General features: G+C 47.6%; 1 protein-coding gene and 1 long non-coding RNA gene across 3 annotated transcripts in view; one reads left to right on the top strand and one right to left on the bottom strand.

Annotated features, from left to right (window-relative positions):
• CAMKK2 (calcium/calmodulin dependent protein kinase kinase 2) overlaps window positions 1–23,794 on the top strand; it is a 386,485-nt gene that overhangs the window by 17,095 nt on the left and 345,596 nt on the right. The window contains 5 exon segments of the mRNA XM_066254470.1: window positions 982–1,470; window positions 10,741–10,788; window positions 12,643–12,696; window positions 13,768–13,819; window positions 16,062–16,195. Coding sequence (XP_066110567.1) covers window positions 982–1,470; window positions 10,741–10,788; window positions 12,643–12,696; window positions 13,768–13,819; window positions 16,062–16,195 — 777 coding nt within the window.
• On the bottom strand, window positions 16,817–19,618 carry LOC136325761 (uncharacterized). 2 transcript variants are annotated; one of them, XR_010729304.1, is made up of 4 exons: window positions 19,579–19,618; window positions 18,524–18,667; window positions 17,887–17,951; window positions 16,817–17,316 (listed from the first exon to the last, which is right to left on the bottom strand). It is a non-coding gene; the product is annotated as an uncharacterized lncRNA (long non-coding RNA). The 2 variants fall into 2 exon arrangements; XR_010729305.1 differs by lacking the exon at window positions 19,579–19,618 and adding an exon at window positions 19,439–19,541.

Below are 23,794 nucleotides of genomic sequence, written 5' to 3'. Positions count from 1 at the left end.
GGGGGTGTGAAGCACACCAATAACCTAGGATGCTTGTGGGGTTATGCTGATGCATAGATGTGGTTTTTTTGTTTTTTGTTTAAAAAACATTTTTTTTCTTAGAGGAAGGGTGGCAGAGACAGACTCCTGCATGCGCCCCTACTGGGAGCCACCCGGCATGCCCACTAGGGGTGATGCTCTGCTCATCTGGGGCCCCTGCTCCATTGCAACCGCAGCCTTTTTTAGCAGCTGAGGTGGAAGCCATGGAGCCGTCCTCAGCGCCTGGAGTCAGCTGGTTCCAATCAAGCCATAGCTGCTGGAGGAGGAGGAGGAGAAGGGGGAGGAGGAGAAGGTGGGGGAGAGAGAAGCAAGAAGGGGAGGGGTGGAGAAGCAGATGAGCATCTCTCCTATGTGCCCTGACCGGGAATTGCACGCCGGGCCAACGGCTGTACCACTGAACCAGCCCACCAGGGAAAGGAGATGTTTTGTGAACTGTGAAGTGCTGTCTGAATCATTGCGCCGGCGAAGTGATGCGGCCTTCAGATCACCCTGCACAAGTGTTCCATTTGGCCTGCCCAGCATTCAACAGTACTTGAAATAATTGATAATTAAGAAAAACATCTTGGGATCTCACTTGACATTCTGGGTTTAGGGCTTCTTTTGAAGAAAAGAAAAAAACGGGAGAGTGGTGCAGTAGTCAGCTCAGATCCCTGCTTAGCAACAGCTGTCCGGAGCTGGAATTAGCCGCCCTGTCCATAGGGGGCGTCTCTGTCCTATGTTGGCGTTTTCTTGTACTTGGTTCCTAATGGAATTGTTTGGAATTCTTGTTACATGTGGGAGGAGGGGCTTTTAAAATAAGGAAATGTAAAGTATTCATTTCTGTGTAGACTCAGAGATCGGGTTTTGCAAGATTTTTTTTTTAGAATGTCAACTGAGGCTGGAAGGAGGCACCAGCCTGGGTCTGCAGCAGGGGGTGGTCACAGACCCTTCCTCTCTCCGCAGGCGGCACCGCTGCCTTGCCGATGGGTGTGCCCTGGTGTGTCCACATCCGGTGAGGTCCCTGCTCGCACCATGTCATCATGCGTCTCTAGCCAGCCCAGCAGTGACCAGGCCGCCCCCCAGGATGAGCTGGGGGTCGGGGCTGGCAGCAGCAGTGAAGGCCAGAAGCCCTGCGAGGCCCTGCGGGGCCTCTAGTCCCTGAGCATCCATCTGGGCATGGAGTCCTTCATTGTAGTCACGGAGTGTGAGCCAGGCTGCACTGTGGACCATGGCCTGGCCCAGGACCTGCCCCTGGAAGCTGATGGCCAAGAAGTCCTCCTTGATGCCAGGTCCCAGGTCCGGCCCCACCTGTCCAGTCGCAAGCTGTCCCTGCAGGAGCAATCCCAGCTGGATGCAATTGGCCTCTGCGTCCACACAGCCTAGCTGTCCTTGCCGTGGCTGCCCCGGAGGCCCACGGTGGAATCCCACCATGTCTCCATCACTGGTATGCAGGTGCGTGAGCGGGGACATCACGGCCCGGGTTCTCCATGTTAGATCGGCTCTCCCAGAACATCCTAGTGAGACCGGCTGATTTGGGAGGTGACCCCAGGTGGGGAGGAAAGCTAGGGAATGGAAGGCAACAAAGGATGCAGTTAGGGAGTCAGTTACCATTGGGCAACTGGGGAGCACGGGACACAGGTAGAACATAAGTCTCAGAGTTATCCCACCTGAGGGCAGGGGAACTGGGACTTTTATACCCCCACTCAGTCACTGGTGAGGGCAGCTGATGTGACATTCGAATAAAAGCCATAAAATACATTAATGGGCTTTGGAAATAACTTCAAAGGAACTAGTCCAGTAAATACAGCTCATTCCCGGAATAGATGAGACCAGACTCCCAGGATGAATAAGAACAGATGAGTCCTAGAGATAGGGAAGTCCTTAGACTCCCAGGATGACTAGGAGCTGATGAGTCCTTGAGATAAGGAAGTCGTAAAAACTCCTAAGATAGTTAATGTAACCACATCCTAGGGGATAGATAAGGACATTTCCAGCTGGGGGCTTTCAACTGTATGACTGGTTACTAAGGCACATGACTAAAATTTAATTTGGGGGAGCCAGTTGCTAAACGCCAAATTTGCTTCTGTATGAACCGCTTGCTTGCTACGCTATAAAAACCCCTAGACTGTAGGCGCTCGGTGTGACTCCGGTGACTACCACCAGAGTTCACCCCTGCGCAGGTTTGTTTTTTTCTTCTTTTTCTCTTGGCCATAAAACTTTGTCTAAAACTCTCCAAATGTCTCCAGTGTTTGTTTTACCCGGCGAGTGCAACATTTTATGGGGGCTCGCCCGGGATTGCCCATTATGGGAATTTTGGCTGGGGACAGGCGGAACAGCTTGACCTGGTGAGTATTTTGTTATAGAATTTTTTGTTTTTGTAATCTGGCTCCGGAGCACTTACAGTCTGTGGTGGCAGACAGGACGCTGTCAGTGACCTGCCCAGACACTCGGGCCAAAGGGCAGGACGCTGCCGGCCGAGGTTTCTGTTTCTGTCTGAAATCGATCGATCGTTTCAAAGTAGTGAGCTCACTCGTGCCGCGCCGCGCTGCTGTCTGGTTGTTTGTTTAGCCTGAATGACTGTGTGGGAAATTTTGTGTATTGCCCTCCTGGGATTTGCTGCATTGTTGTGTTTGGTGTTAATTTGTTTGCCAGTACAGTGTGATCAACGCCCATCTATTTGGATCACCCTGCTTATAGGGTGGGGAATCCTGTGTGTTGTCTTTGTAGGACTAGAAGCATACCTGGCTGAGAAGAACAAGCACCGCGAGATGGGAGAGCAAGAATCTACTCTTAAATCCCCTCTTGATTGCATTTTAAGTAACTTCTCTGATTTTCAGAAGAGAGCTCAGGGTTATGGGGGACCTCCACCCGATCGAGAAACTCTCCGGACCTTAAGCCAAGTGGAGTGGCCATCTCTTAAGGTTGGATGGCCATCTGAAGGAACCTTTGATCTGCCCATAGTTTTTGCAGTAAGAGCCATTATATATCAGGTGCCTTACCCAGACCAATATGTGTATATAGATGTTTGGATAGATATAGCTACAGACAAACCTGGGTACATTAAGAGGTGCATAAAAGCAAATCAAAAGGTTAAGAGAGCTATCTGTGTGAGTGCAGCGGACATCAAGCCTCGCCCTCCCTCCGCTCCACCTGCACCTGAAAAAGAGCCTCCCAAATCGTATCTGGTCCTTTCTGATGTTACTGAGGAGATAGTAGACCCTGTAAATTATCCTCCACCTTATCAGAAGCCCAGGGAGCCGGATTCAACTGTGCCCGAGAATGTCCAGAGTCCTCCCCACACCCGGGGGGGAACCCCTTATGCTCAACCTTCCTTTGCCGGAGGTGCCCCAATGTTACCTCTTAGGGAGGTGCTGCCCCCACTAGATGAAGGACCACATGCACTGTCCCGAATGATTTATATTCCTTTTTCTACTAGTGACCTTTATAATTGGAAACATCAGACCCCGTCATTTTCAGAGAAACCTCAGGGGTTAATTTCTTTGCTTGAGACTGTTTTCAGGACCCATCAACCAACTTGGGATGATTGTCAGCAGCTTTTGCACACTTTGTTCACAACGGAAGAAAGAACCCGCATCAGCCAAGAAGCTGAAAAAGTATTTAGGGAAGAGGGGGGCACTGAAAGGGAACTAGAGAGGATGCTCCCCAGGAGCCCCCCCAGTTGGGATCCAAACAATGTCAGGGATAGGGAATCACTTACCCAATATCGCCGGGCTCTATTAAGGGGAATAAAGGCAGCTGCTAAGAAACCAACCAACTTTAGTAAGGTAGGTGAGGTAACTCAGGGGAAGGATGAGTCCCTTGCTGCATATTTAGAGCGGCTAATGGAGGCCTACCGGGTTTATACCCCTATTGATCCTGAGGCAGAGGAAAATCGGAGGCTAATAAACATAACCTTCGTCACTCAGGCAGCCCCAGACATTAGAAAGAAGCTCCAGAAAATAGAAGGATTTGAGGGAAAGAATAGGAGTGAATTATTAGAAATAGCACAGAGAGTCTATGTCAATCGTGATGACCCTGAGTTAGGGAGAGCAGCCGTAAAACTACTTTTGGCACAGCAATCAAAAGGACCAAAAGGGAAACAGCAGCCCTTTAAGGGAAAGAAGGGAACTTTCCCGCAGAAGCAACTAGATAAAGACCAGTGTGCTTATTGCAAAGAGAAAGGTCATTGGAAGAAGGATTGCCCTAAGCTACAGGCCGTGAATCAGGAACAAAGCTCACAAGTTTTGCTCCAATTAGATTGACGGGGCCAAGGCTCCATTTCTGTTGGCCCCCAGGAGCCTATGGTCACACTGTCAATTGAGGGGAAACCAACTACCTTCCTAGTTGACACGGGGGCCACTTATTCCGTCCTAAAGAGACCACTTGGGACATTACAAAAGGAATCCACAAAGGTAATAGGGGTCACTGGCAAAGCTGTCTCATATCCTCGAGCCACTGCTCGGATTACAGACCTGGCGCGAGGGACTATTTATTACTCATTCATTCCTGATTATTCCAGACTGCCCTTACCCGCTGTTGGGATGAGATTTGTTACAAAAATTTCAAGCAACAATAACCTTCAACCAGGAGAAGAATGCAGAAGGCAAGGTATTAGTGACTGTGCCAATATCAGAAGAATACCTGATTGCCTCCTTCCCGGAAGGTAAGAGCGGGTTTACGGGCATCCCCGAGGAAGTAAAGCAGCAGGTTCCTGGAGTTTGGGCAGAAAACAATCCTCCGGGATTGGCAATACATCAGCCGCCTGTAGTAGTGCTGTTGCGGAGCGATGCTAGCCCAGTACGCATCAGACAGTATCCTGTACCCGCTCGGGCTAAACAGGGCATAGCACAGCGCTTGAGGCGCTTATTAGAAGCCGGGATTCTCCGGGAATGCCAATCTGCCTGGAACACTCCTTTGCTGCCAGTACAAAAGCCTGGAACTCAGGACTATCGCCCAGTGCAGGACCTGCGTGAAGTGAATGCTCGGGTAGAGACCATACATCCTACTGTGCCAAACCCCTATACCCTATTAAGTTCATTGCCACTGACGCATGTTTTCTATTCAGTATTAGATTTGAAAGATGCCTTCTTTTGCATTCCATTAGCAAAGCAAAGTCAGGAAATGTTTGCCTTTGAGTGGAATGATCCTGAGAATGGACTTTCAGGCCAATACACTTGGACCAGGCTCCCCCAGGGTTTTAAGAATTCACCAACCATATTTAATGAGGCTTTGTGCAAAGACTTACAGGAGTTTCGAGCCAACCACTCTTCAATTGTGCTGCTGCAGTATGTGGACGATCTCCTTATCGCAGCCCCAAACCAGGAGAGTTGCCGAGAAGCTACATTGGAACTACTCCAAGAACTGCAACGGATGGGCTATCTAGTATCTGTTACGAAGGCCCAAATTGTCACCCAAACCGTGAGTTACTTAGGGTATGACTTGAGGGGGGGACAACGTGGCTTGTCTAGCCAAAGAATCCAGACTATATTACAGATTCCTGAGCCTGTAAGTAAGAGGCAAGTACGAGAATTTTTAGGTGCCATGGGATATTGCAGACTTTGGATACTGGGATTTGCAGAGCTGGCCAAACCTTTGCATGAGTTAACACGGGGAAAAGAGGAACAATTTGTATGGACAGAGGAGGCAAGAGAGTCTTTTCAAAAACTCAAGGAGGCCCTAGTTGCAGCCCCGGCATTAACCCTGCCAGACTTGTCTAAGTCTTTTCAACTATTTGTGACTGAGAAGAAGGGCATTGCTCTAAGGGTCCTCTGTCAAGAACTGGGACCTTGGAAAAGACCAATAGCCTATCTGTCCAGAAGACTAGATCCTGTGTCATCAGGTTGGCCAAATTGTTTGAGAGCACTTGCTGCTACCTCCATCCTTGTTAAGGAGGCCAGTAAACTGACTCTGGGTCAAGACATTCAGGTCATTGGAGAGCACTATTTAGAACAAGTGCTGCGGGCTCCACTGGATAGGTGGATCTCGAATGCCCGACTAACACAGTATCAGGCACAGTTGCTGAACCCCCCCCGCAATACAATTTTTGAAAACAACAGCCTTGAATCCTGCTACATTGCTCCCGTTGCCAGACCTATCGGTGATCCATGACTGTAGACAAATATTAGATACCATTACAGGAGCCAGACCAGATCTATGGGATCAGGCCTACGAGAAGGCAGATTTAACTTTGTTTACAGATGGAAGTAGCTATGTTCGGGATGGGCAAAGGTATGCTGGAACTGCGATGACCACTCAAGATACTGTGTTATGGAAAAAGGCACTGCCTAAAGGCACATCTGCACAACGGGCTGAGCTTATTGGACTCACACAGGGAATTGCTGAAGGGAAAAGTGCCAACATCTATACAGACAGTAGATATGCCTTTGCCACTGCCCATGTACATGGCGCCATCTACCGGGAGCGTGGGTTGTTGACTGCTTCAGGAAAGGAAATTAAAAATAAGGATGAGATTTTAGCTCTATTAGAAGCCATTTGGTTGCCCAAAAAGGTGGCAATAATACATTGCAAAGGACATCAAAAGGGGGATTCCCCTATAGTAAAAGGAAACCACTTTGCTGATCAAGCGGCACGGAATGCAGCAGAAGAGGAGGAACACACTAACCAACTGCTACTCATCCCACCCCCTACTTTACAAATAGAACCGAGGTATGAGCCAAAAGAAGAAGAGAAAGGTAAGCAACTAGGGGGTAAGAAAAGTAAACAGGGATGGATAGAATTACCAGACAGCAGAATATACCTACCACAAGGAGTGTTAAGACAAATAATTCAAGAAGTACAGGCCCTGGCCGGTTGGCTCAGCGGTAGAGCGTCGGCCTAGCGTGCGGAGGACCCGGGTTCGATTCCCGGCCAGGGCACACAGGAGAAGCGCCCATTTGCTTCTCCACCCCTCCGCCGCGCTTTCCTCTCTGTCTCTCTCTTCCCCTCCCGCAGCCAAGGCTCCATTGGAGCAGAGATGGCCCGGGCGCTGGGGATGGCTCTGTGGCCTCTGCCTCAGGCGCTAGAGTGGCTCTGGTCGCAATATGGCGACGCCCAGGATGGGCAGAGCATCGCCCCCTGGTGGGCAGAGCGTCGCCCCTGGTGGGCGTGCCGGGTGGATCCCGGTCGGGCGCATGCGGGAGTCTGTCTGACTGTCTCTCCCCGTTTCCAGCTTCAGAAAAATGAAAAAATGAAAAAAAAAAAAAAAAAAAAAAAGAAGTACATAGCAGCTCCCACTTAGGACAACAAAAACTAGAACATTTAGTAAGAAAATATTATGAGGGAGCAGAAATCAGAGATATCATACACTCTGTCGTGTCTAGGTGTCAGGCCTGCGCCAAAGTAAATGCTGTCAATAAGAAATTACCTCCTCTCATCAGGCACCGAGGAAAAGCTCCTGGAGAACTATGGGAAGTGGACTTTACCGAAATGACTCCAGGGAAATTAGGCTACAAATATTTGCTTGTTCTAATAGACACCTTTACTGGATGGACTGAGGCTTTTCCTACAAAAGGAGAAACTGCTTCAACAGTTTGTAAAATACTTTTAAGAGAAATCATTCCACGATATGGCATTCCCATTGCTGTAGGGTCAGATAATGGACCTGCTTTTGTGTCCAAGATATCACAGGAATTGGCAAAAAGATTAGGGATCAATTGGAAATTACATTGCATTTATTGGCCTCAAAGTTCAGGGCAAGTCGAGAGGATGAATAGAACCCTTAAAGAGACTATAATTAAGTTAAGAGAGGAGACTGGCGAAAATTGGGTAGAGCTACTCCCTTTTGCATTATATAGGGTTCGAAATACACCTTATACAGGAAAATGGACTCCTTATGAGTTAATGTATGGGGAACCAACTCCTTTGGTTCCACAAATAACAAGGGAAGAAATTGAAGGTTCTAATCAAAGTTTTCTAATGTCCTTACAGGCATTACAACTGATACGTGCAGAAGTACGGGCGCTTAGAGACCAGCAGAAGGACCAACTCAAAGGACTTCCACTGCCAACTCCACTGGAGCCAGGACAATGGGTATGGATTCTTAACCACCGTCGCGGGAACCTTGACGCTCGGTGGCAAGGACCGTTCCAGGTGCTGTTCAGCACGCCCACGGCTGTGAGGATAGCTGAAAAACCTTACTGGATTCATCTATCACATGTAAAGTTAGCTCAAGAACCGAGCTTGAAGAAAGCAAAATGGAGAGTCAAAGCGGATCCCCACAATCCCTTAAAAGTACGGTTCTTACCCGAATCGTAGCAATGGTTTTCTTTTGTATGTTGTCCAGTATTAAACCAGTACCAGCTTTCCAGGAAACCCTGAATCATCCAGAGAATTTATGGGTGGCTTTAGCACGCACCCTAAATGTCTCATCGTTTTGCCTTGAACAGGATAGTCATACTCATTTCATGCTAGGAAAATGTCTACGCCCGGTATGTAAACCGGCAGCTGACATAAGGAATTTAACTTTCTTCTCCAGTATCCCTAATAAGACTGTAACTTATCTAGATTTAGCAAACTGGGGAAAAGCTTCTTATCAGTTGCCAAGCCATGCATTACAGATTCATACTCCCCATAGCATTATTGTACCCAATGATACTTGTGTTCTTTTTGTTAATTGTAGTAAAAATTGTAAGACGATCCCTGGTTTTTTACCCTGTAATAATACTATCAAATACCCTTCCATTTATGGCTATGTTACCTTGCCTACTGGATGGTTCTTTACCTGTAACTCTATGATGTATAATTATATTCCCCCTAATCTTACTGACACCACTTGTTGTTTATCTAGGATTGCTACTTTCTTACCTAACAAGAATGATTTGTTACTTCTTGAGCATAATACCACTCTTCGCAGTAGGCGTGCTGCCTCCATCCCTGTAGGACCTGAATGTCATGATGAAGTACGATTATTGTCAGAAGCTGAAGGATATGCCATAATTTTAAGTGTTGTAGGGAATCTAGTATGGGGTGCTTACAATCATAGACAAATCCAGCATTTAGCTTGTAACTTAGCTAAAAGCATCAACGAAACGTCTCAAGCATTGACTCTTTTAAATAATGAACAGCAGCAATTACGTCAAGCTATTTTAGATAATCGGGCGGCTATTGATTATCTATTATTTCACCACTAGGGTTGTGAAAAAGTAAAAGGAATGTGTTGTTTTAATTTAACTGATAACAGCAATGAAATCCAGGATAAAACAGTTAGCAGAGCATATTCAGCAAAATAATGACAATTTAGATTGGTTCACCTCTATATTCAAACTGTCACCTTGGCTAACTACATTGATAACTACACTAGCAGGACCATTGTTAATACTGTTATTGGCCCTCACTATTGGACCCGTAATCCTTAACAAGGTATTTGCTTTTATTAAGGAAAGAATAGAAACAGTTAAAATAATGATTTTATCTCAGCCATACCAACGCCTTAGTGCAGTCGAAGAATCTCCGTTATAGTTAAGGATTTAACTAGTACAAAGAAGAGGAGGAAATGTGACATTCGAATAAAAGCCATAAAATACATTAATGGGCTTTGGAAATAACTTCAAAGGAACTAGTCCAGTAAATACAGCTCATTCCCGGAATAGATGAGACCAGACTCCCAGGATGAATAAGAACAGATGAGTCCTAGAGATAGGGAAGTCCTTAGACTCCCAGGATGACTAGGAGCTGATGAGTCCTTGAGATAAGGAAGTCGTAAAAACTCCTAAGATAGTTAATGTAACCACATCCTAGGGGATAGATAAGGACATTTCCAGCTGGGGGCTTTCAACTGTATGACTGGTTACTAAGGCACATGACTAAAATTTAATTTGGGGGAGCCAATTGCTATACGCCAAATTTGCTTCTGTATGAACCGCTTGCTTGCTACGCTATAAAAACCCCTAGACTGTAGGCGCTCCAGTGTTTGTTTTACCCGGCGAGTGCAACACTGACAGTGGGTGACCTGCCCTGGGTGTGGGCAGAGCAGCTCAGGGCCAGAGAGAGCCTCTAGCAAAGAGATGTGTATGTTGGTGGTTAGAAATTGTGTTGGGGGCTCTGCAACTTAATTTCAAGCGAACATTTTATAAGTGGGAACAAGTTTTTAAAAAATGGGTATTAAGAGAGGACGTCCTGTTTGGTTACTTCTTTGCAGTGTGCAGAAGCAGCTGTTAGAAGTCAGGACACTGGTCAGTCACCCTGCAGAGGGGCCAGTGATTGAGGATGCTTCCGGGGAACAGAGAATGACCTCTTTCTTCGTTGGGGTCATGGTTACAAAGTATTTGTTTCCAGCCCTGACCAGTTGTCTTAGTGGTAGATCGTTGGCCTGGCATATAGATGTCCCAAGTTTGATTCCCAGTCAGGGCACACAGGAGAAGCACCCATCTGCTTCTCCATCCTTCCCCCTCTCCTTCCTATCTATCTCTCTCTTCCCCTCCTGCAGCCAAGGATCCATTGGAGCAAAGTTGGCCCAGGTGCTGAGGACGGCTCCATGGCTCCATGGCTAGAATGGCTCCAGTTGCAATGGAGCAACACCCCAGATGGGCAGAGAATCACCCCATAGTGGGCATGTGGGGTGGATCCTGGTCGGGTGCATGTGGGAGTCTGTCTCTGCCTTCCTGCTTCTCAGTTCAGAAAAAAATAAAATAAAAATAAAAACAAAATGTTTGTTTCTATTTGTGACACATTTGTCTAGCTGCAAATATACCACTCATGTTCTGTGTGTTTCTGCTTAATTTCCAGGACTGTGTGCAGCTGAACCAGTACACACTGAAGGATGAGATTGGGAAGGTAAGTATTCTAGGAGCCAGGGCATCTCAGACAGCACGGGGGTGGGGTGGGGACTGCTTGAGCTGGGAGCGGGAGTTGGAGGGGAGTCCTCAGAGGCAAGGGTAGAGGCAGAGTTTTATGATTCATAGTTCGTGTGTTTTGTTTTGTTTTTATATCATAATATTAATGTGTTTCTGGACCAGCACAGAAAGCATCTGGGAAAATCCGTATCACCATGGTGATAGTGACATTACCCCCATATTAGTTGGCTCTTTTCCCCCCTGAGATACTCTCATGTCTCTTGCTTTTGTTTTATCCAAAGGCAGTATCATTACAGGACTCAAAAAAGTCACACCTGGCTCTGGATGGATAGCTCTGTTGGTTAGTGTCACCCTGAAGTACAGAGGTTGCTGGTTTGATCCCTGGTCAGTGCACATGCAGGATCAGATATTCTGGTCTCTCTCCTGCTCTCTCCTTTTCTCTCTCTAAAATCAACAGAATAAACATTAAAAAAGAAAGAAAAGAAAAATAAAAAAACTCACAGCCAGCCCTGGCCGGTTGGCTAAGTGGTAGAGTGTTGGCCCAGCGTGTGGTTTTCCCAGGTTTCATTCTTGGTCAGGGCACACAGGAGAAGCACCCATCTGCTTCTCCACCCTCCGCCTCTCACTTCTCTCTCTCTTCTCCTCCCACAGCCATGGCTTGATTGGCTTGAGCTTGGCTCCGGGCGCTGAGGATGGTTCCATGGCCTCCACCTCAGGCACTTAAAAATGGCTCTGGTTGGAACAGCGCAGCAGCCCCAAATGAGCAGAGCATCGCCCCCTAGTGGGCTTGCCGGATGGATCAAGGTCAGGGCCCATGCGAGAGTCTGTCTCTCTGCCTCCCCTCCTCTCACTAAAATAAAAACAAAACAAAAATAAAACCTCACATCTATGCCTGGCCTTTGGTGGCTCAGTGGTTAAAGTGTTGACCTGGAATGCTGAGGTTGTCGGTTCAAAACTCTGGGCTTGCCTGGTCAAGGCACATACAGGAAGCAACTCCTCTCAGTTGATGCTTCCTGCTTCTCCCTTTTCTCTCTCTTTCTCTCTCTGCTCTCTAAAAATCAATCAATAAATAAAAAATGTTAAGAACTCACCTACCGCCTGACCAGGCGGTGGCGCAGTGGATAGTGTATCAGACTGGGATGCGGAAGGACCCAGGTTTGAGACCCCGAGGTCGCCAGCTTGAGCGCGGGCTTATCTGGTTTGAGCAAAAGCTCACCAGCTTGGACCCAAGGTTGCTGGCTCAAGCAAGGGGTTACTCAGTCTGCTGAAGGCCTCCGGTCAAGGCGCATATGAGAAGGCAATCAATGAATAACTAAGGTGTCACAACGAAAAAAACTAATGATTGATGCTTCTCATCTCTCTGCATTCCTGTCTGTCCCTATCTATTCCTCTTTCTGACTCTTTGTCTTTGTAAAAAAAAAAAAAGAACTTACCTGCTAATAGAGAGCAAACATAAATGAGCAAAGCATGCTAGGTGTGACGGTAAGGAGTGGTGAGGTCTGTGGTCAGCTTTTAACCTACGGAAATGAGAGCTCCATACATGAAGCACACTAGGTATGAGAGTAGAGAGTAGTGAGGTCTGTGGCAAACCAACATATGGAAATGATTATAGCTCCATATGGTCAGATCATGTGATTTTCTGAGGCTGGGAATCTGAATTTTTATACCCAGTTGTTCTGTTTTTAAAAATAAACTTTCTAAGAACTATAGATCTAACAAAATACAATTGCAGAGAAGATTTGGCCAATGGGCTGCCAGTTTATAACCCGTACTGGAGTCCTCGTTTAGCGATTCAATTTTTGATTGTCTGTCATGGTCATCTCCCTTTATCCAGGGCTCCTATGGCATGGTCAATTTGGCCTACAATGAAAATGATAATACCTACTATGTGAGTACCCATGTTCCCCCTCCCCTCCCCCATCCTTGTCTAAAGGGACAAAAGTCTCCTTTCTAGCACTCAGCTTCCTTGAAGGTTTTCTTAGCTGTTGTCTCATTTTATTGTTAGTCCATAGTCATTTTGTGCGTTAGGAAGGGTGTGCTGTTCCCATTTTACAGATGGGGACAGAGGGAGGTGACGTGATGGCTCAGGAAGAGTGAATGAATGAATTCAGCGGATGTGTTATAGTGCTCACTCTGGGCTCCCATTTCTACATCCACCGTAGCCCTCACAACCGGGAGACTGAGCCAAATGGCCCTTGTAGCCGAGGCTTTGCAATCACTCCAGTGTGGGTTCACAGCTTGCCTCTCCCGTGTGCCAACTGCATGGCCTCGGGTGGCTGTCATAACGGTGGAACCTCAGTTCTTCCTGTGGAAAGTAGCCCGTCAGACCCATCCCTCGCCCATCGCTCGGGCTCCCTCCTGTCTTTTTTTTTTTTTTTTTCATTTTTCCGAAGCTGGAAATGGGGAGGCAGTCAGACAGACTCCCGCATGCGCCCGACCGGGATCCACCCGGCACTCCCACCAGGGGGCGATGCTCCGCCCCTCTGGGGCGTCCAGAGCCACTCTAGCGCCTGAGGCAGAGGCCACAGAGCCATCCACGCTCCAGTGGAGCCTCGCTGCGAGAGGGGAAGAGAGAGACAGAGAGGAAGGAGAGGGGGAGGGGTGGAGAAGCAAATGGGCACCCCTCCTGTGTGCCCTGGCCGGGAATCGAACCCAGGACTCCTGCACAGGGGGCCGACGCTCCACCGCTGAGCCAACCACCCAGGGCCCCTCCTGTCTTGATAAAGTGGCAGTGAGTCAGTCCTGAGGCTATGCTGTCCCAACTGGAAGAGCTGACCTGGAACCTCGGAAGCACCCTCAGGGCTCCGCATGACCTGCGGCTGCCTGACCCCTCTGGTGACAAGGTACTCACCGTGTTCCCTGGGGCGCTGAGAGCTTGGGCCAGCCCAGGAGTTGAGGGAGCCCTCCCTACCCCCTCCTCCGTGCTTTAATCAGGACATGGGGGTCTTTCCTCCCACAGGCTATGAAGGTGCTGTCCAAAAAGAAGCTGATCCGACAGGCGGGCTTCCCACGTGAGTTGGGCAGGCGGGGTGACCTTTGCTCTTGGGTGCGGGGGCCTGGGCTTGGCAGAGAAGATCCCACTGAGTGGTGTTACCTGCGGAAGGTGCCTTGGGTGGACATCCCAGAGACAGCGCTGGGTCTCCTACTGAGGTTTTATTCACTTAATATTCATTAAAAATATTTATTTATTAACATAATACAGATTTCAAGTCAAAACACCTATGAGAGAAAAATAGTTTGGAAGCTCCTCAACAAGTTAAATATGGAATTATCACATGAACCAGCAATTCCACTCCTAAGTGGACACCCACAAGAAATGAAGACATATGTCCACCCAAAAGCTTGCACGAGTGTTCTTACAAACACTATTTATAACAGCCAAAAAGTGGAAACCACCCACATGTCTGTCAGCAGACGAATGGATAAACAAAAAGTGGCCCATCTGAGGGACCTACTCAGCCGTAGGAAGGAATGAAGTGCTGATTCATGCTGTCATACAGATGACCTTGGAAACATGATGCTGAGTGGAAAAAGCCGGTCATAAGGTCACCTGTTGTGTGATGCTACTTATGGGAAATGCACAGAATAGATCCATCTATAGAGAAGCAGACGGGTCGTTTCCAGGGATTAGGGGGTAAGGAGAACTGGGGAAGATGGCTGATAGATACAGGGTTTTGGGGGGCAAGCCATGAAAATGTTCTGGATTAGATGGTGGTGATGGTCGCACAACCTCATGAATGTGCTAAAAACCACCGAAGTCTAGTTTTCAAAAAGATGAATGAAAAAAATATTTATATACTATGAGGAATTTGAAGCCACGTCTACCAAAAGAACAAAGAACAGGAAGACTTATAGTGGAGAACAACAGGTTCTTGGGAGGGAACACCCAGTACAGTGCACAGAGACGTGAGGTAGAATTGGGCACCTGGAGACCTGTATAATTATGTTAACCAGTGTCAAATAAATCCAATTAAAAAAATAAACCTACAATGATATTAATATTGGATGTAAAATTAGCCTCGCCAAAGCTCACCCTGTTTGCCTTCTATAAGGAATGTCTAATAAAACGAGAAATGAGAATGGAGGGGGCTCCCACCTGGGCAGCCTCCACTTTGGCTCTTTTAGAAGCTGGTAATTACGGCATGTGTTCATATCATAGACCTGCAGGTGACCCTCTTTGAGGCAGCTCCAACATAAGCCCCCCAACAACATCTCTGGGCAGGATGTCAGCACGGGCCCAGCAGAGAAAGTAGATAAGGAAAATCACAAACCCCTTCCTCTCACCAAGACCCTGTTTCTCCTGCCTCTCTGAACTCCGAGCCAGATAATACCCTGTGCCATTATTTCTGGATTTATCCATTGTCAACTTCCTCAAAGACAGCGGAGGACTTCATGTGCTTCAGCCACGCCTTACCTCCCTTTCCCAACCAGGCAAAGAAACGATGCCATGCTGCTTAGCCCCTTCATTGTTGCTACATCTGTCACCTCCCTCCTTGTTCCAACAGCTGTCGTAGGTGTCTCCCAACTACTCACTTTGTGAGAGTGTCCTGTCCCCTGCCTGTCCCCTCCGTCCCTTTTCCCCTTTTCCTCTGAACTCTTCTTCACATCCCAGTTCTGACCCCTGCTCCTTGGTTTTACTTTCCCGAGGCTGGCCATGCCTACATTTGGTTCTGTGAATCATGCTTAGATCGTTGCTTGCATATATGGTGTGCCCTGAGATGTTAGCAAAACAGCTTTGGGCTGGTCTTGAGTTTGGAAGTACGACGTGTTGGAAGTCAGAGTGCAGCCGGATCCTGTGCCCGGCCCTTGTCACCGATCTGTAAACATTTTTTGGCGTAGTGTTGTAGGTTAGTTTTTTTTGTTTGTTTGTTTCATCAGCTCTTAACTTTTTTCTATTTCTGATTTCGTTGTCTATCTCTGCTGATTCTAGTGTTAAGGAGAGGAGGGATAATGGTTGGGAGCTCCAGAGAGGAGAAGTGACCGACCCACCCTGATAGGCTGACATTACCAAACCAGACCTCGGTACCTCAACGAACCCGATTCTCCCTGTGGCCTAGGACGTGGGATGGGAAGGGAGGGGGTTCACAGTAGGCCGAGCAAGGGGATTGTGGTTTCAGCCTCACTGGTTTTCAACAGCAGGAGAGACAGATGACGAGAAGGCTGCGTAAAGACCCTGGTGGCCTCAGTCGCTTCAGCCCTTGGCAGGAGACTGTCTCTTTGCCCTGACCCTGAGGTGGTTTGTGTCTCCTTCAGGTCGCCCCCCGCCCCCAGGCACCCGGCCAGCCCCAGGGGGCTGCATCCAGCCCAGGGGTCCCACTGAGCAGGTGTACCAGGAAATCGCCATTCTCAAGAAGCTGGACCACCCCAACGTAGTGAAGCTGGTGGAGGTGAGGACAGCAGTGGTGGGGACACAGAGGAGGAGGGCCTGGCTCTGTTATCACCCAAATGCCACATAGGTATTTCCCTGGAGAGCCATGTCATGTCAAATAGCTTATTATGGGGCTCAGTAGTCATTACCGATTCAGGCTCCTTCACAACCCTGTTATTTTGTGTGATCGTTACCCCTCCCTGAGACTACTCCCATTTTACAGATGAAGAAATTGAGGTTCAGATGGATACTGAGGCGTGCCCTTCACTCATTTTTATCACTCTGAAGCTAGTTCTCTTTCTAGTGTATATATGTGTAATTGGTGCACAAAGGCAGCCATATATAAGTAAACAGATGGGCATAGCCATCTTCTGATATAACTATTTACAGAAACAGGCTTCGGGCCGGATTTGATGTGGACACTAGAAAGCTTGCCAGCCATGGCTCTAGACCTGCAGTTCTCACACTCTGGTTTCAGGACTCGTTTATACTCTTGAAAATTACTGAAGACCCCCCCCCAAAAAAAGCTTTTGTTTATGTTGGTCTTACTTTCTTATTTATGTGGGTAAATATTACTTACTAATATTTACTACATGAGAATTTAAAACTGAGAAATCTAAAAATTATTTATTGGGTCATTTAAAAGACTAATCCTACTTCATATTAATATGGAAAAATATATTTTCTGAACAAAGACATGTAGTGAGAAGAGAGACATGGTTTTTACATTTTTGCAGATTGTCCTTGTGGCTGAGGTCTGCCTTAATAGAGAACAGCTAGGTTCTCTAGTCTGCTCCTGCGGTCAGCCTGTTGTGATACCACGTCATGTGGTTTTCGGGAATTCTCTTTACACTAGTAGAGAATGAGAGTGAAAGAGGCACACATTGCTTTTGTTTTAGAGTAAAGATAGTTCTGACCTCGTGGATTTCCTGAAAGCATCGTGGGGATACCCAGAAGTCCCTGGGTCATATTTAGAGCGCCTCTGATCTAGATGACAAGGACTTGTAAATGCATGATACGTCCTGTATTGAATGTATGTTCCCAGTCCTTTGGAATACGGAGTAGGAGGAGCCAGCTCAGCCTGAAGAGGCTGGGGAAAGCTTCTTGGGGGAAGTGATGTTTGAAATGGCCTGGTTGTTCCTGGATGGAGAGAATAAGGAAGGGTATCACAGGGAAAGGAACAGCATATGCAAAGGGCCTGAGGTTTCTCTGTGAAGGGGCTTATCCTGACTTTTGGTAGGTGTGAGGGTCAGCAGTCACACTGCCTGGTATCCAATGGGTACTGAACTCTAGGTGGGCCATGCCCTGGGTCTGTCTTGACCCTGCCATGCAGGGTTTAGGGCTCCAGGTTGGCTTCCCTGGGCCTCTGCCTAGGGTTCATCCCTTTTTCAGGGCTCTTGTCCTGTTGATCTTGGGTGGCTGGGGAAGGGGAGTGTCATGTGAGAGGAGGCAGGAGGACCTGTCTAGCCGAAGAGCCTGCCTTTGTTTCTTCTGAGAGAGTAGACAGATGGTGGCCGCAAGCTCGCACTGTCTCAACCCCAGGTTCTTGAGCGGGCATCTGACAGGAAGCCCAGGGGCACTCATTAGCAGGTGGCTCTGGGTCCTGATGGGACCTCCCTTCTTCCCACCGCCCTGTGACGGCCTTTCCACCCAACAGCAGTGTTTGCCAGCCCACCTGTTCTATTCATCAGATATTTCCTGATCACCTACTATGTGCCTTGTCCTGTACAGGGCAGCCTGGAGGCAACTGAGGTGGATACAGCCTGGTGCGTGTCCTTTGGAGAGAAGGAGAAAGAAAGGTAGAAATAGTATGAGATGGGCCCTGGCCGGTTGGCTCAGCGGTAGAGCGTCGGCCTAGCGTGCGGAGGACCCGGGTTCGATTCCCGGCCAGGGCACACAGGAGAAGCGCCCATTTGCTTCTCCACCCCTCCGCCGCGCTTTCCTCTCTGTCTCTCTCTTCCCCTCCCGCAGCCAAGGCTCCATTGGAGCAAAGATGGCCCGGGCGCTGGGGATGGCTCTGTGGCCTCTGCCTCAGGCGCTAGAGTGGCTCTGGTGGCAACAAGGCGACACCCAGGATGGGCAGAGCATCGCCCCCTGGTGGGCAGAGCGTCGCCCCATGGTGGGCGTGCCGGGTGGATCCCGGTCGGGCGCATGCGGGAGTCTGTCTGACTGTCTCTCCCTGTTTCCAGCTTCAGAAAAAATGAAAAAAAAAAAAAAAAAAGAAATAGTATGAGATGGAAGCAGAGGCTATGAGGGAAGGAGAAGAGAGTGCTGAGGGGAGTTCCAGGCTCTGAGGCCTCGTGTCCTGCTGGGGTGGGGAAAAGAGGGACAGGGTTTGAATTTTCACCTTAAAGGTTGTCCAGTTGTCTCCTGGGAGACAGGTGGGAGTCATTCAAGCTGAGACATTTCCCGGGGGGAGGAATTTGCCCCCTCCTATTGGTAACCTCTTGTCCGGAGGTCAGGCACAGTCAGGCCAGAATTCTTGATATAACTGCAAAAACAGACAATTTCAAAGTGAGTGGGAACCCAGGAGTCCTCATAGCTGTCTGGTTGCCCTAATCCAGGGGTCCCCAAACTTTTTACACAGGGAGCCAGTTCACTGTCCCTCAGACTGTTGGAGGGCCGGACTATAAAAAAAAACTATGAACAAATCCCTATGCACACTGCACATATCTTATTTTAAAGTAAAAAAAAGCGGGAACAAATACAATATTTAAAATAAAGAACAAGTAAATTTAAATCAACAAACTGACCAGAATTTCAACGGGAACTATGGGCCTGCTTTTGGCTAATGAGAAGGACATTGGTCAATTCCAGTTCCATATTTGTCACTGCTAGCCTTAACAATTGACATGGCGCGCTTAGGGAGCCGTGAGGCGTGCCTCCCAGGACACCGGAAGTAGTACTGTACCTGAGCGGCGCTGCGCTTTGCGGTGCCACCAGATACAGTGCTCCTTTCACTGACCACCAATGAAAGAGGTGCCCTTTCCGGAATTGCGGCCAGGGTTGGATAAATGGCCTCAGGGGGCCACATGCGGCCCGAGGGCTGTAGTTTGGGGACCCCTGCCCTAATCCCTACCTTTATCTCAAACTTCATTCCTTACATTACCTAGCCTCGGTCACACTCCCTCATCCTCTCTCTCTCTCTCTCTCTCTCTCGCCCCTGCGCACTCCCCGGGCCGCCACTGCCGCTTGCCCCCACCTGCTTCCCCAGCAGCAGCCCCTAATCCCCCGGTGCTTCTCACGCCGCAGCGCCCCTCACCCCCGCGTGCTTCCCGAGCAGCCGCCCCTTTCCATCGGCGTGGTTCCCGAGCCGAGCTCAGCCCCGAGCCCCTATGTGCTTCCCGAGCAGCAGCCCCTCATCCCCGCGTGCTCCCAAGCCGAGCTCAGCCCCTAACCCACCGCGTGCTTCCCGAGCCGCCGCCCCCGAGGCCACCGCCCCCTCCCCCGCGTGATCTGCCGTTGGCCACGCCCTCCGCCCGGGAGATTTCGGAATGTTGATTCCTCAGCGGTTACGCCCCATTATTCCGTGCACTGGGCAGTGAAGGCGAGCGGAGCTCTGTTGCAGCGGCCTGTCCGCACGGTGGTGCCCGTGCTGGTGGTGCAGCCTTGCTGCCTTCTAACCGCAAACTACTCCAAGAATCAGAGTCTCAGGCTACCTGCCCTCCGGGGTCTGGCTCGGGAGCCACAGTCGGTGAGTAGCCCTCCGGGGTCTGGCTCGGGAGCCACAGTCGGTGAGTACCGAGCGAGCGGTGGGAGATGCTAGTAATCTAGCTGGTTGGCTTTTTTGGGGGTGGAATGGGGCTGGGGTGAGTGTTTGTATGGCATGTCTTTGCTATTCTTTTTCTTACAATCTTCCTGTGTCTTTCTGTTTTGTTGTTGTTGTTTTTTTTTTACAGAAACAGAGAGTCAGAGAGAGGGATAGATAAGGACAGACAGGCAGGAACAGAGAGAGATGAGAAACATCAATCATCAGTTTTTCGTTGCGACACCTTAGTTGTTCATTGATTGCTTTCTCATATGTGCCTTGACCATGGGCCTTCAGCAGACCTAGTAACCCCTTGCTCGAGCCAGCGACCTTGGGTGGGTCCAAGCTGGTGAGCTTTGCTCAAACCAGATGAGCCCACACTCAAGCTGGGGACCTTGGGTCTTGAACCTGGGTCCTCTGCATCCCAGTCCAATGCTCTATCCACTGTGTCACCACCTGGTCAGGCGTGTCTTTCTGTTTGAGACGTGTCTTCCTCTATGGAAGGACACTTTGGTTGTTTCCATGTCTTGGCCACTGTGAATAATGCTGCAAGAACCATGGGGTTATATGTATCTTTCCGTATCAATGTTTTCGAGTTTTGGGGGTATATATCCAGTAGAGGCATTGCTGGGTCATGTGATAGTTGTATTCTTAATTTTTTGAGGAACCACCATACTTTCTTCCACAATGGTTGTACTAATTTACATTCCCACCGGCAGTGAATGAGGATTCACGGCCTCTCCAACACTTATCACCTGTCTTGTTGATAAGAGCCAATGTAACATGTGCGAGGTGGTATCTCGTTGTAGATTTGACTTGCATTTCTCATATAACTAGTGACGATAAGTATTTTTCATATCTCTGTTGGCCATATGTCTTCTTGGGAGAAGTGTCTGTTCAGGCCCATTTCTCTTTTTTTTTTTTTTTTTTTTTGTATTTTTCTGAAGCTGGAAAGGGGAGAGACAGACAGACTCCCGCATGCGCCCCACGGGGATCCACCCGGCACGCCCACCAGGGGGCGATGCTCTGTCCTCCGGGGCGTCGCTCCATCGCGACCAGAGCCACTTTAGCGCCTGGGGCAGAGGCCAAGGAGCCATCCCCAGCACCCGGCCATCTTTGCTCCAATGGAGCCTTGGCTGTGGGAGGGGAAGAGAGAGAGAGGAAGGAGAGGGGGAGGGGTGGAGAAGCAAACGGGCGCTTCTCCTGTGTGCCCTGGCGGGGAATCGAACCCTTGACTCCCACACGCCAGGCCGACGTTCTACCACTGAGCCAACCGGCCAGGGCCGCCACTCCTCATTTTTTAATTGAATTGTTTTGTCTGTTGATTAGCTTTGGGAGTTCTTTATGTATTTTGGGTATTAACCCCTTATTTGAGCTGTTTGCAAATATCTCCCATTTAGTTGGCTATTTGTTTTGTTGTCAGTTTCTTTTGTTGTGCAAAAGCTTTATAGTTTGATATGGTCCCATTCAATTATTTTTGTCTTCTCTTGCCTTTGGGGTCAAATCCATAAATTGTTCTCTAAGGCCAAGCTCCATGAGTTTAGCACCTAATGTTTTCCTCTATGTAATTTATTGTTTCAGATTTTATATTTAGGTCTTTGATGCATTTTGAATTAATTTTTCTGCAGAGGGACAAACTGTAGTAAGTTTCATTTTTTTGCACATGGCTTACCAGTTTTTGCAGGACCATCTATTGAAGAGGCTTTCTTTTCTCCAGTGTGTGTTTTTGGCTCCTTTGTCGAGGATGATTTGTTCATATATATGTGCTTTTATTTCTGGGTTCTGATTCTGTTTCGTTGGTCTGTGTGTTTATTTTTCTGCCAGTACAATGCTGTTTTGATTATCGTGTCTCTGTAGTATAATTTGAAGTCAGGTATTGTAATACCTCCAGCTTTGTTCTTTTTTTCTCAGGATTGCTTTGGCTATTCCGGGTTTTTCATGGTTCCATACAAACCTGGATATTTTTTGTTCTATTTCTTTAAAAAATGACATTGGGATTTTGATGAGAATTGAATTAAATTTGTATATTGCTATGGCTAATATATCCATTTTAACTACATTGATCTTATCTATGAACATGGAATATATTTCCATTTCACTGTATCTTTTTCAGTTTCTTTTAATAATGCTTTGTAGTTTTCTGTGTATAGGTCCTTCATATTCTTTGTTAAGTTTATTCCTACATGTTCTTTTGTTGTTGTTACACTTGTACACTTGTAAAATGAGTTTGTTTTCTTTTTTTAGTTCATTTTCTGGTTTCATTGTTGGTATATTGGAAAGCAATAGACTTTTGTATCCTGAGACTTGACTTTATTGATTTATTGTTTCTAATAGTTTTTTGGAGGGGTGTTTGGGTTTTTCTATATACAAGACCATGTCATGTGCAAAAAGTGATGCCTTTACCTTCTTTCCTGATATGGATAATTTTTATTTCTTTCTCTTGCCTAATTACCCTGGCTAACATTTCCAGAACTATGTTGAATAAGAGTGGAAATAGTGGGCAGTCTTGTCCTGTTTCAGATGTTAGAGAAAAAGCCTTGATTTTTTTTCACCATTAGTATGATATTGCCTGATGGTTTATCATATATGGATTTTATTATGTTGAGATATTTTCCTTCTACACTCATTTTTTTGAGTGTTTTAAACATGAAAGGATGTATTTTATGGAGTGCCTTTTCTGCATCTATTGATACAATTATATGATTTTTGTTTTGTTGATGTGGTGTTATGTTGATTTTTGTATGTTGAACCATATTTGGATTTCTAGAATGAATCCCACTTCTTCGTGATGTGTTGTTGTTTTTTTTAAATTTAGTGAGAGGATTGGAGGCAGAGACAGACTCCCACATGAGCCCTGATTGGGATCCGCTTAGGCAAGCCTGCTAGGCCCACCTGGGCTGCTCTGTTGCTTGGCAAATGAGCTATTTTGGCACCTGAGGCAGAGGCCATGGAGCCATTCTCAGCACCTGGGGCCAACTTACTCCAATGGAGCCGTGGTTGCAGGAGAGGAAGAGAGAGAGAAAACTGAGAGGGGGAAGGGTGGAGAAGCAGATGGGTTACTTCTTCTGGGTGTCCTGACTGGGAATTGAACCCAGGACATCCACATGCCAAGCTGACGCTCTACTTATTGCTGAGCCAACCAGTCAGGGCCTATTTTTCTTTTTTTTTTTTTTAACTTTTTTTTATTTATTCACTTTAGAGAGGAGAGAGAGTGAGAGAGAGAAGGGGGGTGGGAGGAGCTGGAAGCATCAACTCCCATATGTGCCTTGTCTGGGCAAGCCCAGGGTTTTGAACCGGCGACCTCAGCGTTCCAGGTCGACAGTCCATCCACTGCGCCACCACAGGTCAGCCCTATTTTTCTTAATATATTGTTGTTTTCAATTTGCTAGAATTTTTTTTTATGATTTCTGTATCTGTATTCATTAGAGATATTGGTCTGTCTTTTTTTGTGTGTGTCTGTTGTCCTTGCCATGTTTCAGTATCATGATTATATTAGTCTCATAAAATGTGTTAGGAATATTGCTTCTTCAGTTTTTGGAAAATTTTGAGAAGAACATATCAAATATTCTTTGAATGTTTGGTAGAATTCATTAGTGTATAGTGTAGCCATCTGATCCTGGACTTTTATTTTTGGGGAGGTTTTTTTTTTTTTTTTTTCAGAGACAGAGAGAGAGTCATAGAGAGGGATTGATAGGGACAGACAGACAGGAACGGAGAGAGATGAGAAGCATCAATCATTAGTTTTTTGTTGTGACACCTTAGTTCATTGATTGCTTTCTCATATGTGCCTTGACCGTGGGACCTTCAGCAGACCGAGTAACCCCTTGCTCGAGCCAGTGACCTTGGGTCCAAGCTGGTGAGCTTTGCTCA

Source organism: Saccopteryx bilineata, chromosome 2 (assembly GCF_036850765.1).
Source record: "Saccopteryx bilineata isolate mSacBil1 chromosome 2, mSacBil1_pri_phased_curated, whole genome shotgun sequence".
NCBI classification, from domain to species: Eukaryota; Metazoa; Chordata; class Mammalia; order Chiroptera; family Emballonuridae; genus Saccopteryx; species Saccopteryx bilineata.
The sequence above is the reverse complement of the archived record's forward strand: the minus strand, read 5'-3'. Positions and strand labels throughout refer to the sequence as shown.